We start from the raw sequence: 17748 nt of genomic DNA, 5'->3' as shown, positions 1-17748 counted from the left end.
TTTAGAGCCTGGACGCCAGCGGGCGTAGCGGTTGGAGGCAAGAGGATGGGAGGACATTGGAGAGGGCCGGACTTGTTGGATTCAGCGAGGCCTTGCCGCGCATGGAGCGTTCTGGCAAAATGTCTGTTTCGAGCCCCAAGCTTCAACAGCCCGACTGAGGGGGGGTCGTGTCCCCGAGTGCACTCCCAACCTCTCTGTCACAGGCCCGCGGGATCTTGTCCCTGAAGTCCCAGCCTCCACTTCATGACCTGGGTGACCCAACCACTTCTGATGTCTGAGGCAGACTCCTGAGGGTAGAGGAAGACTGAGGAACTGAGAGGAGGGGAGGGGACAGTGGAAAAGAGAGGTGCCCGGGGATAGAGCTGGGCAGACCGAGGCAGAGAGAGCGGAGACCAGGGGCAGAGGGAGGGGCAGTGCGCAAGGCACGCCCGATTTGAGATTCCAGACAGCGGGCCTGGATGACCTGGCTCCTCTCATAAGTTCCCTTGGCCTCATTATTGCCCATCTGATCTTCGTTCTCCATCAAGGGTTGCCAGATAAAATGCAGAATAACTAGTTACATTTCAGTGTTAGATATTTTAGCGTAAGTCTGGCCCCCAAGCTTGCATGGGACAGTCTTAGACTTAAGAAATGACTGCCCTAGCTTGGTGGGTGGGTGTGGTAGAGGGGTTGAGCTTTGACCCAGGAGCCAGGAGTCACAGTTGGATTCCCAGTCAAGGCACATGCCCTGGTTGTGGGCTCAATGCCCAGTAGGGGCCGTGCAGGAGGCAGCCAATCAATGATTCTCTCTCATCATTGATGTTTCTATCTCTCTCTCCCTCTCCCGGAAATCAATAAAAACATGTTTAAAAAAAGAAGAAGAAATTACTGCCCTGGTCGGTGTGGCTTAGTTGGTTGGAGCATCATCTCATGCACCGAAAGGTTGCTGGTTCGATTCCTGGCCAGGGAACATGCCTAGGTTTCGGGTTCACATACTGGAGGCAATCGATCAGTGTTTCTCTCATACATTGATGTTTCTCTTTCTTTCTCCCTTCCCCTCTCTCTAAAATCAGTAAAAACATATCTTTGGGCGAGGATTAACAAATACACGATTCATTAAAAATAATCTGAAATTCAAATCTCACCAGACGTACTATATTTTCGCTAAATCTGGGATTCCCTCCCCATCTCTGTTCTCTTTCTGCCTGCTTTGTTTTGTTTGCTCTTGTCTTTCCCTCTGCCAGTCCACTTTCACCATCTCTGTCCTCTTAACGACCTTGCCCCAAGGTCAGAGCCACCCCTAAGCCCCTGACACCCCCAACTAGGTCCCCTCCCCCTCTCCTCCTCCCAGCCCAGCCCTGTCTCTAGGGCCATCTTTTTCCTCCAGGGACCTCTTCTGTCTTCTTTCTTTATCTCTCTTCTCATCGAGGAACCAGACCTCTGCAATTCTCCCTCCCACCCCCACCCCTGCCCCCAAGAGGAGGTGTGGAGGCTTTGAGGGAGTGAGGAATCCACCTTTACTCACCTGCATCCTGGCCTCATGTCCTTTCCTTTCCATCTCCTGGGCCAGAGAGGTCATGAGAACTTCCCAAAGTCACACAGCAGAACAGAGACTAAACTCCACCCACTCCTCCAAATCCCTTCCAAGTTCTCGGCTTCCTGGTGGAAAATTCCTCTATACTCTGCCCTGAAAATGGCCCGACTTGGTGATATTTCTAAATACCAGGCAGTATGTGACGGTCACAGGTCAGGACCAGAGGTGCCGGTGAGCAAGGCCTGGTAGATTTTTGAGCATCTACTACCTCCTAAAAGTTGGGGAGATGGCTCACAGGCTCTTAACACAAGACCAGTGACTTGTCATGGCTGTTGCCATGTCCCTAGGCCTGAGAACATAATAGGTGCTCCATAAACGCCTGTTGAATGAAAGAACGAGTGAACAAATGAAAAAACATACCCCAAGCGGCTGAGGACGCCTTTCCACGTCTCCCCTTGTCTTTATCCCCATGGCTGTCTCTTACTTTGTCTCACCTGCCTCCTTTTCCCTCCTGCCCCCCTCTCTTGGCTTGCCATTCTCTAGAATCCTGTTGTCAGTTTTTCAGCCAAGGGGGTTCTCTCCAGTGACCACTATCTGCTGGGCATCTCCTCTGTGTCAGGTGACTCGCTGGTGGAATCCTTCTGGAATATTCCAGAAGGTAAGGACAGCTTCTCCCGGGTGTTTTCCAAATGTGGAGGCTGAGATCCAGAAAGAAGGGAGGTGCCCTGGTCACTTCAGAACCAGCGCGTCTGGCCTCTCCCTAGACATGTCTCTTGTCTCTCCCTCTCCCTCTCTATCCTTCCTCCTGCTGGCCACCTCATCACCTGGCACCTCCACGCATGTAAGGAGATTAGTATCACACAGCATGGGGGCTGCAAATCCCAGTGGGCCCAGGGGCCAGGCCTGTGACACAGCCCCCTGCCCAGGAAGATGGGCAGCGACTCTCCAACTCATCCAGTTATCTGCATCCCAAGAGACCACATCCAGTTTCTCAAGACGGGCTGGAAAGCCAGATTTCCAGAAGCCTCCCCAGGATGAAATGCTAGGATTGAATTCACACAAACGCTGTTCGGCCCAAACAAGATGACGTGTGCCCCAGCCAGGCCGGCTGGCGGCGGCTTGCAGCCTCTGAGTTGATTTTAGTTCCATGTGCCAGCTTCTGTGCTGAGGAAGAATTTCCAGATTCCAGTAGAATAGGCAGAGGCGTGTGGGTCTGTTAATTGCTTTACCCTCAGCACCTAGCACAGCGCCTTACCCATCATAGCTGCTCCATATATCTTTGAAGCGAGTGGTGTATTAAATCCTAGCAGACGCCATAGAAATAACAATTAAAAAAATCTCCATTTTGCAGATGGGGAGATGGAGGCACAGAGGGGCAAAGTCCCAGGGTTCCATAGCAGCACTGGGACTTGAACCCGGATCTCAACGGACTCCCACACCGTAACCCTAGGCCAGTAGTCGGCAAACTGCGGCTTGCGAGCCACATTTGGCTCTTTGGCCCGTTGAGTGTGGTCACGAAGTTTCAATCGCACTGTGGTATTTTGTGCAAGAGCCACGCTCAAGGGGCCGCAGTTTGCCGACCACGGCCCTAGGCTACCCTGGCGTGCGTGGGGTTGTGCCTGTGCAATGCTGTGTGTGGGGGTGTGTGCCCGGGAGCGTGTCTGCGGGACCGTGGTGCCGAGGATGTGCCATGTGGCGGTGCCCATCCTCCTGGTTGGACACTGAGGCCTGGAAACGAAACCCGGGGCACCTGCTCCCCTCAGACAGCCTGCTCTGGGTGCTCATCCCGTCCAGAGAGAACATTCAGCCCCGCCCCTCCGTCACCCATCCTCAGGGGTCCCCCCACCCGCCACCCCTAGATGCCCAGAGCCCTGGGGGAGAGGGGGAAAGAATTCAGGATGAGGGTGGAGGTGTGGGGAGGAGGCAGAGGGAAGGGGATGGGTTAAGAAGGAGTGTGTGATGTCAAGCAAAAAAGACAACATTAGACACAGATGCTGAGATGGCGTTTATCGCGGCAAAAAAAGGTGAAGTCGCCGAGGGAGGGGGGTGGGGGGAGGGGGTGTGGTGGGGGCCGGGGTGGGGGCCATGGAAGCTAATACATGGTGCACTAGGTCACACACGGACACTGGGGGTGGGTGGTGGGGTGGGCGTGGCCCAGGCATGGCAATGGGGGGAGGGGGAGGAGAGGCAGTGGGCCCCAGCCGGGAGCTTCTGGAGGTGGTGGGGAGGAGGTGGCGCGTCTCTGTTGCAGAGGATGGAAGGAATCAGTTAGAGGGGGTTGAATGGAGGCACTGGAGGCATGGCCACAAGGCGGATGGTCTGGGCCCAGGAAATGGAATGTGGGGATGGGGTAGCAGACGGGGCCAGCCCTGGGCTTGGGCCTCGAATCCAAGGGACCTTCAAGGTCCTCCAGTCCCCCATTTTCCTAGGGAGGGAACAAGCTGGGAGAGGCTAGCTTAGGGTCCTAATCAGGATTTAGCGATCAGTTCTCCAGCCCTCTCCCCACCCCGATTCTTCTCCTACCCTGTCTGTCCCAAACGGAAAAAGGGGAAAGACTCGAACTCCTCTGACTCCACACCATTCTCTCCCAGAGGCTCCTCAGGGAGCCCGGAGGGCGAGCCCATTTCACAGATGGGGAAAACTGAGTCGTCCTGTCCCGACTACACGCTTTCACACTTCTCCCACCTCCCTGCCCGAGGATCTGCGCAGCCCCTCCCTCTGGGCGAATACTGATCATCTTGAAACCCTTAGCATTGGGCGCGGGGCAGGGCACACACCTTGGGATTCTCCCAAATCACACCGGGCTGTGGGCCATGCCTCCAGGGGCCTGAGATGCCAACACAAAGAAAAAAAAATGACTCCCCACGTCCTCTGGCTCAAACCCAGTACAAAAGTGACTATTTACAATGAAGGGGTGGGGAGTGGGGAGGGGGCACAGGAAGGGGTGGGGCCAGAGTGAGCTCTCCGCTGGGGAGGGGGGAGGCCACGCCCCTGGCACCCCCCGCCTTGGAAAGGGACAAAGCCAGACAGACTGTATAAAGGGTCTCTATCCCCAGGGCGGGGAGGACCCTAGGGGGGAGGGATGGGGGCGGGGCGTGGGATGGGGTGCGGGTGGGGAGGCACGGGCGGTGGGAGGAGATGGAGGAAAGGTAGCTACTGCCCCTCGCCTCCCCCCTCCCCCCCACCGGACACACAGTTTTCCGTGGGATGGACACAGAAAGGGTTAATTAAAAAAGTTCGATGAGCGAAGTCTGACTGTCGAGTGGGCTGGGCTGGAGCAATGAGGCCGCAGGTCCCGGTGGCCGGTGGTGATGGAGTCACTCAGGAAATGAGAGGTTGGTGGTTTTGGGGGTGGGGTGGAGGGGGAGAGAGGGGGAGGGGAGGGGGGGTTAGGCGGTCCCCCCAATGATCTCTGGGAGACAAGAGTATCCTGGACTGGCTGAGAAGGGGTTAAAACCAGCAGCCTTCCCCCCCCACCACCCACAGAGACTCCCCCTTTTCCCTCCCGGCACCCAGTCCCCCCACGTGGCGCCCAGGCCGCTGACCGAGGCGGAGAGGGATCGCGATGGCAGGGCGACCCCACGAGCCCTGGGCCAGGTCCCGGGCCGCAGTGCCCGCACCTGGGCATCGCGATCCCGGTCTCCCCTTCGTGACACCCAGCTCGGGCTTGGGCGACAGACAGCCAGACAGCCGGAAGGGGTGCCAGACCGCCGGGCAGGTGCGTGGCGACCGCGAAGACCCCCGGGGCTGTGGGCACAGGGTGCCCCCAGGGCCCCCAGGCAGCAGCCTGGACGCGCACGTGGCCGCCTCCTCGCCACTCTCCGCGAACACTTTCCCCACCGCTGGCTCTCTCGCTCTCAACCTCCAATCCTGGTCTTGCCAGAGCAAGACATCAATGCAGGGGAATCCGCTCACTTTCCAAACAGTAGGCCGCCAACTCAGAAACGAGATGAGGAGGGTGTGGGATGAGGACCGGGGAGGAGACACAGATCAAGGGAATACTGAGGGGGCTTAGGGGATAAGCAGGGGAGGAAAATACCAGGCAGATAAAAGCGGTTCCCTATTTGGTCCCCAACCATCTACAGATGGACTCTTAAATGCCAATGGTGATGCATGTCATGCTCACCTACCAGTCCAGGGCAGGTGTCAGGGCAGATAACGATGGCACGACCTTTGCCTTCTCATCCCTAAGAATTATTGCAGCGGAGCCCCCTCGCCCATGCGGAGAAGGCCGGGCGGGGGCAGAAGAAGGTGGCTGGGGCAGGTTGGCTCAGCGCCCCCTCAGACGGGGGACGGAGGAGGTGAATTTGGCACATTGAACCCCTTCTTCTCGTAAGTGCTTGAGGTCCTTCTCTGCAATCCGGTGGGCACCATCCTTTGGGCCAGCAGAGGAGGGGTTGAGTTTGTCTCCGCTCTCCCCCAGTTTCTACAGCTTTGCCCCAAGGAGGCAAGTGGGGGTTCTCCCTGGCTGGTGGCATTTGGGGGATTCAAAAGGTTAGGGGTCAGCTGAAGGGGAATTTTTTTTCTTCCTTTTTTTTTCTTTTCTTACAAAGATTCTAAGAAAAACTCAGGGTGGGAGGGGTGAGGAAGGGGGACCCAATTTAGCTAAGTGTCCACAGACTTTTTCAATGCCTCGTAGGGGCCTCCTCCAAGATCAATGGTCCCCGTTTCCTGCCCCCTATCTGAGGTTCCCTCCCCCCCAGAGCGGCTCAGTTCTAAGGAAGTTTGGCACTTTTTTTTTTTTTTTTTAAATCAGTGGGGAAATTGGGCGGGAGTTGAGAGAGTTGAGTGGAGAAGGGGAAATCAGACGTCCACAAAAGATAGAGACAGGACAGATGACATTGGGAACCACAGGGAGAGGAAGTAGAAAGCCATAGGGAGTCAGAGAAAGAAAGAGAGAGGGAAATGCTGGGGGGGGGGGGTGGAGGGGGGAATGTTGGGAGTCGGAGGGCAAATGGGAAAGGAATAGGGAGACAATTCAATGCAGCAAACACTTATTAAGCACCAAATGGGTGCTGAGGAGCAGGGTGCGAGGAAGCCACTCAGCGTCTCTGAGACCTGACCAGCTAACGGGGAGAGAGGGGAGGAAAGAGGCGATGGGTTTGTCGATGATCCCCATTTCTGATTCCACGCCCGCGTCCCCTCTGGACAAACTGCAGCACAAAAAGATTGAGGTCAGATTGCAGAAGGGACTTCCAGGAGATGCGGAAGATGGTGGAGTGCATTTCCCAGGGTGACCGGGAGAAAGGCGGGTGGTGGTCCGCTCTCCAGCAGGGCGAGTAAACCCGCTCACTGAGCTAGCAAGCTACCTTCTAGATAACCCTGGCTGGCGGGCTGGGGGGGGGGGGGGGCGTCCCCGGGAAATGTGAATAGGGAGGGGGTTGTCACACAGATATCCCAAAGGAACACTTTCCAGGAGGCCCAGCCTCCAGAGACGTGTCTGTGTGAAAGGATACTGGACCCCCAGAAATGGGTACAGGAAACATCTGACAAGCAGAGGGCAGCTGAGGATGCAAACGATATGCAAATGAGCACTTTCAAACTCCACCTCCCCACTCCCAGACCTTACCGGTACCTCTCCCTGGCTCCTCCCTCCTCCTGGGGGCCTGGGGATGGGAGTTGTAGGGGGGCACATTCCAGTTAGACACTGCAATGCCCACATGTGGGTGGAGTTACTGTGAAATACTGTAAGGTCTTTTTGACAGGCGGAGAGGAGCAAGGGCCCCCAGGGCCGCCTCCACCTCCAATCTCAGGACACCCCCTTGCAGAAGATATGTACAAAGTTACATCAAGAATTGTTTTGGCACTCAGATCTCCATCGGGGTTCGGTCTGGAGATTGGGGGTGGGCGGGGGCAGCAGCGGCAGGAGGTAGGGGATGGGGAGGTGGGGCCTGCCCTCCACCCTGGAGATGGAGAGGGCCTGGAAAAGGTAACCCTAGTGCCCAAGCTACAGCCTCCCGCCAGGTGGAAGGGCCAGGGTGGGAAGTTCAGTGCAAGGTACCTTGAAGGCTATTGCTTTCTAGGGATTTTCACATTTTGATTTGGGGGTGGCTCTCTAGCAAGGGGCAGTGGTCTCCTGGGCTTTAGGGGGGCGGGGAATTGTCTCGGGCTTTTCTTCCCTCCTTTTTTTGGGAGAGAGAGACGAGGAGGCCGATTCCCCCAAAGCCGTGGAGAAGAGAAGGGTCTGGAAGACGTAGGAGGGGACAAATGGGGGAGAGGGTGGGCATGGGGTGCCCCTCCCCCACAGATGCTGATGATGGAACCAGGGCCCTGGGGGCCCTGCTTGGGGTCGGAGGAAGTGGAGGTGGTCTCCGAGGGGGAGGGGGAGATGGATGGGGATAGAAGTGGGTCTCAGCTAGCCTAAGTCTACAGGGTTGTCAGGTCCTGAAATCTCAGCCTGCCAACAAGGCCTTCCATCTGACCACAGCCGCAGAGCTCAGGGAGCCACTCCCACACCAACTCTCAGGGCTGCCTGGCTTGGCAGACGCCATCAGAACATTCTAGCTCCTCAGAGCCTATGGTGAGAGCGTCAAAACTTTCTGACTCATCAGATACCACCAAAGTGCTCCAGCTCGCTGGACACCACAAGCCAATCTAACCCACTAGGCCACGCGAAGCCTTCTGGCCTCGGGCCCCTACCGTGGCTCACTGACCTCGACAGCGGGCCACGCCGGCCTGACAGAGCCACCACACACGTGGCTCACCAGACTCAATGAAACAAAGCCACGCAGACACGAGCATGCACACACAAGGTGGGGGGTAGGGATGGGGGTCTTTGACTGTCGTTTTCACTAGCTCCATCTCCCGCCCCTCCCTGCCAGGTGAGTTCACAGACTTGGTGTGTTTGGATGGAGGTGACCCTGACAATACTGGGTCTTTTTCCTTGGAGTCCTTCAGGTCAGATCCAAGTCCCACCCCTTATTCTCCTCCTGGGAAGACCCCCAGGCCAAGACCCACCATAGAGGGGCGAGGGTGGAGAAAGAGGGTCAAGTCACTAACTGGCCGTGGCCCAATACAGGAAGTGCATGCTTCGTCCCCGTGACATCACAGGAAGTACCCCGGAAACACCACAGGCAGTCCATGCCCCCAGGAGATCATGAAAGTAACCTTCAAGGAAGGCTCACGGGAGACGTCATAGCAAGTACCTATCTCTCCTAGCATCACGGGAAGTGACCTCTGGGGAACTACTTCCTGTGACATCACAAGGGATGCCGGAAGCGCCCCAGAAAGTACTTGACTCAGTGACATCACAACAAGGACTTCCATTCCTATTACTTTAGGAAAAGCCATAGGAGATGCCAAAGGCAGCGGCTCCAGCCTTTCACAAGGGTCTCGCCCACTGGACCGGCCCAGTCTGAGAGCCGGCCTCATTCCCAGCAGCACAAGCCCCCCCTCACCCCCCATAAACCTGACAACAAAAAGTTAAAAGCCCCACCTGGGAGGGGTGACTGCAATGGGGGGAGAGTAGCTGAGGAACTGGGGTTCCTGCTGCAAATGCCCCATTTCAGCTACCTCTCCTCCCACTGCATCCCTCCAGCTGGACCTGAACGCAGGAGAGGTGGGTGTGGTTTGGGGGAGGCCCCTCATTCTAGGTCACCCAGAGGCTCCCTCCCCTCTTCCCATATGGAAACAAAAACATATATATCAAGGGGGAAAACAAAATCCTTACCGGAAAAAAAAGGAGGGAAAGAAAGAGAAAATAACGCTTTGTTTTCTATTAAAATCAACAAAATGCAATATATACAGATATCACACAGACCTGGGCCCTGGGGGAGGGGAGTCAGGCCCAGCCAAGCGTAGGAAGGGAGGAAGGAAGGAAGGAAGGAAGGAGGGGTCAGTTCAGGGCCAGGGAGGGAGCTGTGGGCTCCATCCCCAGCCATCTCTCAATCCTGCCTATGAACTACCAGAAGGGAGGGGGGTGCAGTCAGACCAGCCCCAGCCCCAATCCCAGGAGGAGCAGGACCACACCGAGCTGAGGTCAAGAGTTGGGGAGGAGAAGGAGGAAGAGGAGGAGGAGGAGGAGGAGGAGGAGGAGCAGGAGGAGGAGGGAGAGGAGGAGGAGGAGAAGGGTGGGAGCACACACCACAGGCCTCATCCCACTTTCTGGGGGTTTGAGGCCCTCACTCCCTGCTCATAGGTGACCCGCTGGCTGATGAGGTATTGAGCGGCTTGCGTGGCCGCGGGGCTGCCGGTGATGGTGACCCGCCGGTTCCGCGTGCCTGGCAGGAACTCGCCCTTCTTAGAGATCTGGATTCGGGCGCCTGTCAGCTCCTGGTACTCCACCAACGTCTTGCCCCCCTTGCCCAGGATGGCTCCCACCAGGTTCTCAGGCACCGCAATCTCCACCAGCTCCTTGGCACTCTCAGCTGCCAACTTCTCCGCCGTCAGGAAGCCACCAGCCGCCCCTGCGGCCGCTGCGGCGGCCACCAGCGGGCCACCCCCGCCGCCCGCCCCACCGCCCGCCCCGGCCCCAAGGTAGCCATTGGCGGCCGCGGCCAATGCGAAGGACCCCAAGGCTCCGGGCGGCGGGGGTGGAGGTGGGGCAGCCCCTCCGGCGGGCCCGGCCCCGGCCTCACCCGCGTAGGATGCCAGGAGGTTGGCGGCGGCGGCAGCGGCGGGGTTGGCACCGGCGGCCACTGCGGCCAGGACCCCGGAGGCGGCGGCCGAGTTGAGGCCCAGGCCGAGGGAGTTGGTGTTGTAGCCGTAACTGGCCAGCGTGTTAAGGGCGGTGCTGATGGCCAGCAGGTCGGTGCCCGAGAAGGCAGGCAGGGCGGCGGGAAAGGCGCCCACGCTGGCCAGCCCCGCGGGGCCCAGCAGGCCGGAGGCAGCAGCGGCCGAGGCGGCGGCCGCCGCGGGCAGCACATCGGCGGGGCTGGCGTACGGTGAGCCGGTGGGGTTGGAGTTGGCCACGGGGCCCGCCACGTTGGCGTAGCTGATGTTGAGGCAGCTGCTGCTCTGGGGGTCTTCCTGTACCTTCTGCACGATGGCGCTCACGGCCTTGTGCACCTGCTCGGGCTCGCCGCTGACCGTCACCACGCGCTCCTGCAGGTTGATGCCCTCTGGCTTCTGGGACAGCTGCACCCAGGCCCCCGACTGTTCCATCACGGCTTTCACCGTGGCGCCTCCCTTGCCGATGATCAGGCCCGCCGTGCTGTTGGGGACGATCAGCTTGGCCTGTGAGGAGAGAGCGGGAGGATCATCAGGGTGGTCATTGCAGCCTGAACAGTGACAGCAGTGTCACTCCCACCTCTGCTCTCACGTGTCCCAAATCAGGCCCCCGGGAGAGGCGCCGGCAGGTCCTGCTGGTTGTTAAAAAATACCGGGCCCTGGCCAGTGTGCTCAGTGGATAGAGCGTCGGCCTGTGGACCGCAGGGTGGAGGGTTCGATTCCCCGTCAAGGGCATGTACCTGGGTGGCAGGTTCAATCCCAGCTCCGGTTGGGGTGCGTGCGGGAGGCAAACAATCGATGTGTTTCTCTCCCATGTATGTTTCTTTCTCTCTTTCCCCCTCCTCCCTTCCACTCTCTCTCTGAAAGTCAGAGGAAATATATCGGAATGCTTCCCTATTAGTTAAAAAAGAGCTGGTAACCCAAGTCCCCTCGGTAGACTCTCGGCCACCCTGCCCCATGCCCCTAGGTCCGCTGGGACCGCCTTTCCATCCAGCACCTTGAAGGCTTTGTGGCTGACCCCGTGGGGCCCCCCAGGACTCCGCTCCAAGCTTGCCAGGGTGCCCACGCCCTTCCTTCTCTATCATTACAAGTCTCCTCCTGAACCCAAGCCAGTTTGGCTCACTGGGTAGAGCGATGGCCTGCGGACTGAAGGGTCTCCGGTTCGATTCCCATTAGGGGCACATGCCCGGGTTGCGGGCTTGATCCCCAGCAGGGGACGTGCAAGAGGCAGCCCATCAATGATTCTCTCTCATCACTGATGTTTCAATCTCTCTCTCCCTCTCCCTTCCTCTCTGAAATCAATTTAAAAAAAAAAGTCTTCTGAGCCCCAGAAAAGGCATCATTAGTCTCGCTTTACAGATGGGCCACCTGAGGCCTAAGTGGGGAAGGGACTTGTCCCCAGGCCACCCAGATAGTGAAGGAGCTGCACTCAGCCTCATGGAGTCCTGCTCCATTGGGCTTCCCACCCTAAGCCATGGCCACCTGCTTAACCTCTTTGTAGTTGTCATTATGGGCCTAATTGTTCCTCCCTCTCCCCTCTCCCCACCCCCCACCCCCCAATTCATATGTGACGTTCTCACCCTCGCTACCTCAGTGACTGTGTTTGGAGATGGGGCCTTTAAAAAGGTGATTAAGGCTAAGCAAGGTCATGGGGGCGCTGATCCACTATGGCTGGCGTCCTTATAAGAAGAGGCGGTTAGGACACAAACACACACGGAGGGAAGACCAGCTCCAGGTCAAGGAGAGAGGCCTCAGCAGAAGTCAGACATGCTGACTCCTTGATCTTGGACTTCCGGCCTCCTGGACTGTAAGGAAATGAATTTTTGTTGTTTAAGCCATCGAGTCTGCGGGGCTGTGCTACGGCAGCCCTCGCGATCTAACACAGGTGTCTGCTCTGTAAAATGAAGGCAGCGAAACCTTACGCCCGAGAAGGCAGGGAGAGAACCGGTCGCCTGACCATGGTGGTCCCCTCTCCCAGCTGGCAAAGCAGCCCATCCTCTGCAGCCACGAAATTGATCGATCTGAATTCCAGCGGGGATATTTCGCAACAAACTGTCTCCTTTTGCCCTGGCTGGTTTGGCTCAGTGGATAGAGCGTCGGCCTGGGGACTTAAGGGTCCCAGGTTCGATTCTCGTCAAGGGCATGTGCCTTGGTTTCGGGCACATCCCCAGTGGGGGGTGTGCAGGAGGCAACTGATCGATGTTTCTAACTATCCCTCTCCCTTCCTCTCTGTAAAAAATCAATAAAATATATTTTAAAAAAACAAAACCCCCCAAAATGTCTCCTTTCTCGTCTCCAAGAGCATTTCTACACACAAATTCCTTCTTCCCAATCCTTCCCACGCCTCCTCAGACCTGTGGATTCTAGCCCCTGAAGCTCTCTCTCTCACCTCTGCCTCTCCTCTCCACCCCCAAGCCAGACCCTGGGGGTACCTGGGAATTTGAGGGAGTCATTTTGGTTGTGGCAATGACTAGGGGCAGATCTGGGCGTTCAGTGGGCAGGGCCACGGATGTTTGCACCCACAATGTGAGGGGCAGCTCCTCACAGTGAATACTCATCCTGGATGTCCCCCTGACATGCATGCTGTGGCAAGTCTGTTTATAAATCTCTGAACACCACGATACACGTAAAGGGCCAGGTATTTATTTATTTATTTTTGCACGGTTTTAAGATCTACTGCAATTTTCCAGGCCTGCAACTCTTAGGAAACGAAGGGAAGACTGTACTTTGTTTTGTTCTGAACTTTACCAAGAGTCTTTTCATCCGTTTAGAAAACCGTGACACCAGCAGTGATGCCACTGGCGCCATTTATATTCCCAATACCACCCTCTGGATCACTGCATTTGCCGCTGTCTCACTCAGACGATGTTAGGTATGAGCCTTTCGTTATCTTTTCTGCGGTGGTCCTAGCCGAGCATCTACATATTAAAATGCATCCGATTTTATGACAAATCACCTTACTTTCATTTCTTCTTTAGTTAAAAAAAGTCCAATGGGATAAAGAAAATGTCCACCTGGACAACAGACTATTATTTGGCAATCAATTTCAATGAGTGAAGTATTAGTATAGGTTACAACATGGATGAATCTAGAACACATGCTATGTGAACGAAGCCAGGCACAAAAGACCATATATTGTATGATTCTATTTATATATGAATGTTCAGAATAGGCAAATCTATAGAAAAGAAAGTAGATTAGTGGTGGCTTAGAGCTGGGGGGGGGGTGGTGGTGAGCTGCAGATTAAGGGGTGATAGCTAAGGGGATCAAGATTTCTTTCTGAGGAAATGAAATGTTCTAAAATGGATCCTGGTGATGGGTGCACAACTCCATATCATAAAACCATTGAACTGTACTTTACTGTTAAAAATCTTACAGCCCGACCAGTATGAGATCACCGTTCAATCAGTGGTTGAGATCACAGTTCGGTTCCCCATCAGGGCACATGCCCGGGTTGTGGGCTCCATTCCCAGTTGGGAGCGTGCAGGAAGTGGCCATCAGTGATTCCCTCTCACTATTAATGTTTCTATCTCTCCCTCTCCCTTCCTCTCTGGAATCAATAAAAACATATTTTAAAAAAATCTTGGTAGTTCAGTTGGTTTGAGTGTCGTCCTGATATACCAAGGTTGCGGGTTTGACCCCCAAATCAGGGCACATACAAGAATCAACCAATGAACGCATAGATAAGTGGAACGACAAATCGATGTTTCTCTCTCTTTCTCCCTTCCCGTCTTTCTAAAAAAAATAAATAAAAATACTAAAAAATTTACATATCTAGCTATGTTTCACATCTGTATTTTATTTTATTTTTTAAATATATTTTATTGATTTTTATACAGAGAGGAAGGGAGAGAGATAGAGAGTTAGAAACATCGATGAGAGAGAAACATCGATCAGCTGCCTCCTGCACATCTACTGGGGATGTGCCCGCAACCCAGGTACATGCCCTTGACCGGAATCGAACCTGGGACCTTTCAGTCCACAGGCCGATGCTCTATCCACTGAGCCAAACCGGTTTCAGCAACACATCTGTATTTTATATATAATTTCAGAGAGTAAGTGGGCATATTTGTCGGAGGAAGAGGACATTGGGTCTGACAAGGCCGAGAGCCGCTCACTACCCCACGGGCTCTATTCCCTGTTGATCTCTCTGACTTCAGCTCTTCCTCCCCCCCGCCCCCCGCTTGCTGACTCCACTGCAGACACACCCGACGTCCTGCTGTTCCTCTAACTTGCCAAGCTCAGTCCAGACTCGGGGCCTTTGCACCTGCTGTTCCCTCATCTGGAACACTTTCCCCCGAAAAAGAGGCCCACCCCTCCCTTCATTCAGGTCTTTGCACAAATGCACCTCCTCAGAGAGGCTTTCCCTGACCAACCAATTATCAAAGCCTGTTTATTTGCCCATTTTATGTCCCACACCAAGACTCCAATTCAGCTGTGAACCTCACAGCTCTAGTATGATGTAGAATGGACACCCCGAACTTAAAGTCCAAATTGGAACTTCTCATCTTTCTCCTCAAATGGGTTTCTGCCATCATGTTCCTCATTTCTGCCCATGGACAATGCATCCTTCCAGTACTCAGACCCAAGACTAGGCACCCTCTATTTCCCTCACACTCAACATCCAATCAGCAATGCTGCTGGTTCTACCGTCAAAACCATCCTAGGATTCTAGATCAAAAGAGACTAATGAGGTATAACAACCAAATGCAACAAATGAACACTCACTGAATCTTGAATAGAAAAATGCATACTCTATAGGTATAAAAGATAATTTGGGGCAATTAGAATATCGGCTTTTTGTTAAATAATAGTATGGAATTATTATTAACTAGAGGCCTGATGCACGAAATTTGTGCAAGAGTAGGCCTTCCTTCCCCCGGCTGCCAGCACCGGCTTCCCTCTGGCACCCAGGACCCGGACTTCCCTTGCAGCCCTGGCTTCGTCCAGAAGGACGTCTGTCTAATTAGCATAGTACACTTTTATTATTATAGGTTTTATAGGTATAATAATAGTAATACTAATATAGGAGTCATGAGATCTACATCTTATTTTCAAATGGATGAGCAACAAACAAACAAAAAAACAATGTGTGTGTGTGTGTGTGTGTGTAGAGATAAATCAAATGTTAACAACTGGTGAATCTAAGTGCAGTGTATAGGGAGTTCATTGTACTGTTCTTTAAACATTTTCAAAATAAAAAGTCAGGAGAAAAAAAATATATACCCCTATACTCCCTTTCTCTCTTCTCTGCTTGATTTTTTTTCATAGCATTTTCACTCTCTGATATCCTATATACTTTATATTTTATGTATATTTATTAAATTTTTTTTCATCTAACTGGTTTTGATTTTTAAATTGTAAAAAATATTTTCTTTTTTATTGAATTTATTGGGGTGACTGGTTAATAAAATTACATAGGTCTCAGGTGTACAATTCTATAATACATCATCTGTATATTGCACTGTGTGTTCTTCACCACCCCAAGTTAAGTCTCCCTATATATTTTACTTGTTTTCTGTTTCTGATGGAAGATTTATCATCTTCTGTTGGAAGAATTTAAGATCCACAAGGGCAGACATGTTTACTCCTGGGTGCTCAGTGCCCAGAGGAGTGACTGGTACACACTCAGCAAAGGGTGGGTGAATGAATGAATAAATGAAAGAATGGATGATGACAGGACCAAGCAGGAGATTTACTGGGTTGGAGGCAACCAGGTGTATACCACTTGGTGGTGTGTGTGTGTGTGTGTGTGTGTGTGTGTGTGTGTGTTAGGATGCTGTGCATTTGGGTTATCAAACTCAGGCCCATCTAAGTTTTCTAAGATTAACTTGACCTTCTGACTTATCATATGTGAAGCATCCACGTTTTTAAATGTTGGCAACCTCTTAAAAATGTCTATGCAGTAGCCAGGCCACCAGTGTGTAGTCTGTGTACACATATCACTGAAAAGCTGCCTTGGACTCTGGAGACACCTGTTCAGGTTCAAATCTTGGTTCCATCACTGATGCTGAGCAAGAGATTTAATCTCTTTGAGACTCAGTGTTCCCATCTGTAAAATGGGGATAGTCATACCTCCTCTGTAGGATTATTGTGAGGCCCAACTGAGATCATTATAAAATGATGAACTTTGCCGAAACCGGTTTGGCTCAGTGGATAGAGCGTCGGCCTGCGGACTGAAGGGTCCCAGGTTCGATTCCGGTCAAGGGCATGTACCTGGGTTGCGGGCACATCCCCAGTGGGGGGTGTGCAGGAGGCAGCTGATTGATGTTTCTCACTCATCGATGTTTCTAACTCTATTTCTCTCCTTTCCTCTCTGTAGAAAATCAATAAAATATATTTAAAAAAATTATATATATATAAAAAGATGAACTTAAAAGTCAAGCATGGTCACAATTAGCCACAACTTAGTATAGCTGCCCTCCAGGTGACTCACAGAGCCTACCACTGCCAGAATACACCTGGCTACCTCCCCTTAGTCATGTTTCTGCTTGGCCCCTGTGGGCATGTCATCAGACTATACAACTAGGTCCGCTGGGACCTCCTAGGTCATTCAAACAAGCAACATTTGCTGAGCACATGCTACGTTAAGCATAGGGTACCACGTGAGTGTGCAGTTAGTATGTGCCTGTAGTAGGTCCTAAAAAAAATGATTGCTGTCATTGTTACCTCCTAGACAGGCCTGAATTTACTAGTAGATCTCACATCGGTGTTACAGCCACTTTGGGAAACAGTCTGGCAATTTTTCAAAAGGTTAAACCGATTTATCCTGTGACCCAACAATTTCACCCCTAAGTATATACCCAAGAGAACTGAAAACATATGTCCACACATATGTTCACCAACGGCATTATTTATAATAGCTCAAAAGTAGGAACAACCCAAATTTCTGTCAGTTGATGAATAGAAAAAATGTGGTATATTCAGCCCCAGCCGGGTGGCTCAGTTGGTTGGAGCGCCATCTTGTACACCAAAAGGTTGTAGGTTCAATTCCCATCAGGGCACATACCTAGATTGTGGGTTCCATCCCTGGTTGGGGCGTGTACAGGAGGCAACTGATCAATGTTTTTCTCTCCCTCGCTCTCTCAAATCAATAAACATATCATCGGGTGAGGATTAAAAAATGTGGTATATCCATACAATGAAATATTATTTGGCCATAAAAAGAAATGAAGTTTTGATATGTGCTACAACAAGCATGTCAAACTCGTGGCCTGTGGGCCGCAGACGGCCCAGCCAATATAACAGTATGTAAGAAACATTTCAATAAAATTTTTTTAACTTAATCTTTACAATATTTTGTTATACATAATTACCAATAACAAATTACAATGTTCGCTAATGACTGATTACTATAATTGTGTTGCATTCATTTCCCTTACGCACCTTACAGGCAGGCGCACCATTTTTCTCTACTAATACTAGCAGTGAATATTTTAGCAGCTGATTGCTACCTCTTGGACTGACTTGTTTGGTGTGCACAACAGGAAATATTTCGCATTTGGAGAACAAGAATAATAGATTTATGTGCGTTACGCTTATTAATTTGTGCAGATCTTCAGTGTCTG

The 17748-nt window shown here is 53.0% G+C and overlaps 1 protein-coding gene across 1 annotated transcript in view; it reads right to left on the bottom strand.

Moving 5' to 3' along the window:
- Positions 1 to 6245: 6245 nt before the first annotated feature.
- Positions 6246 to 17748, bottom strand: part of NOVA2 (NOVA alternative splicing regulator 2) — a 31944-nt gene continuing 20441 nt past the window's right edge. Inside the window, exon 5 of the mRNA XM_036302854.1 lies at positions 6246 to 10687. Within this exon, the coding sequence (XP_036158747.1) occupies positions 9605 to 10687 (1083 nt within the window). The 3' untranslated portion in view covers positions 6246 to 9604. The remainder of the gene's footprint in view (positions 10688 to 17748) is intronic.

Source organism: Myotis myotis, unplaced genomic scaffold (genome assembly GCF_014108235.1).
Source record: "Myotis myotis isolate mMyoMyo1 unplaced genomic scaffold, mMyoMyo1.p scaffold_m19_p_34, whole genome shotgun sequence".
In the NCBI taxonomy this organism is placed as follows: domain Eukaryota; kingdom Metazoa; phylum Chordata; class Mammalia; order Chiroptera; family Vespertilionidae; genus Myotis; species Myotis myotis.
This window is presented reverse-complemented; position numbering and strand designations above follow the sequence as displayed.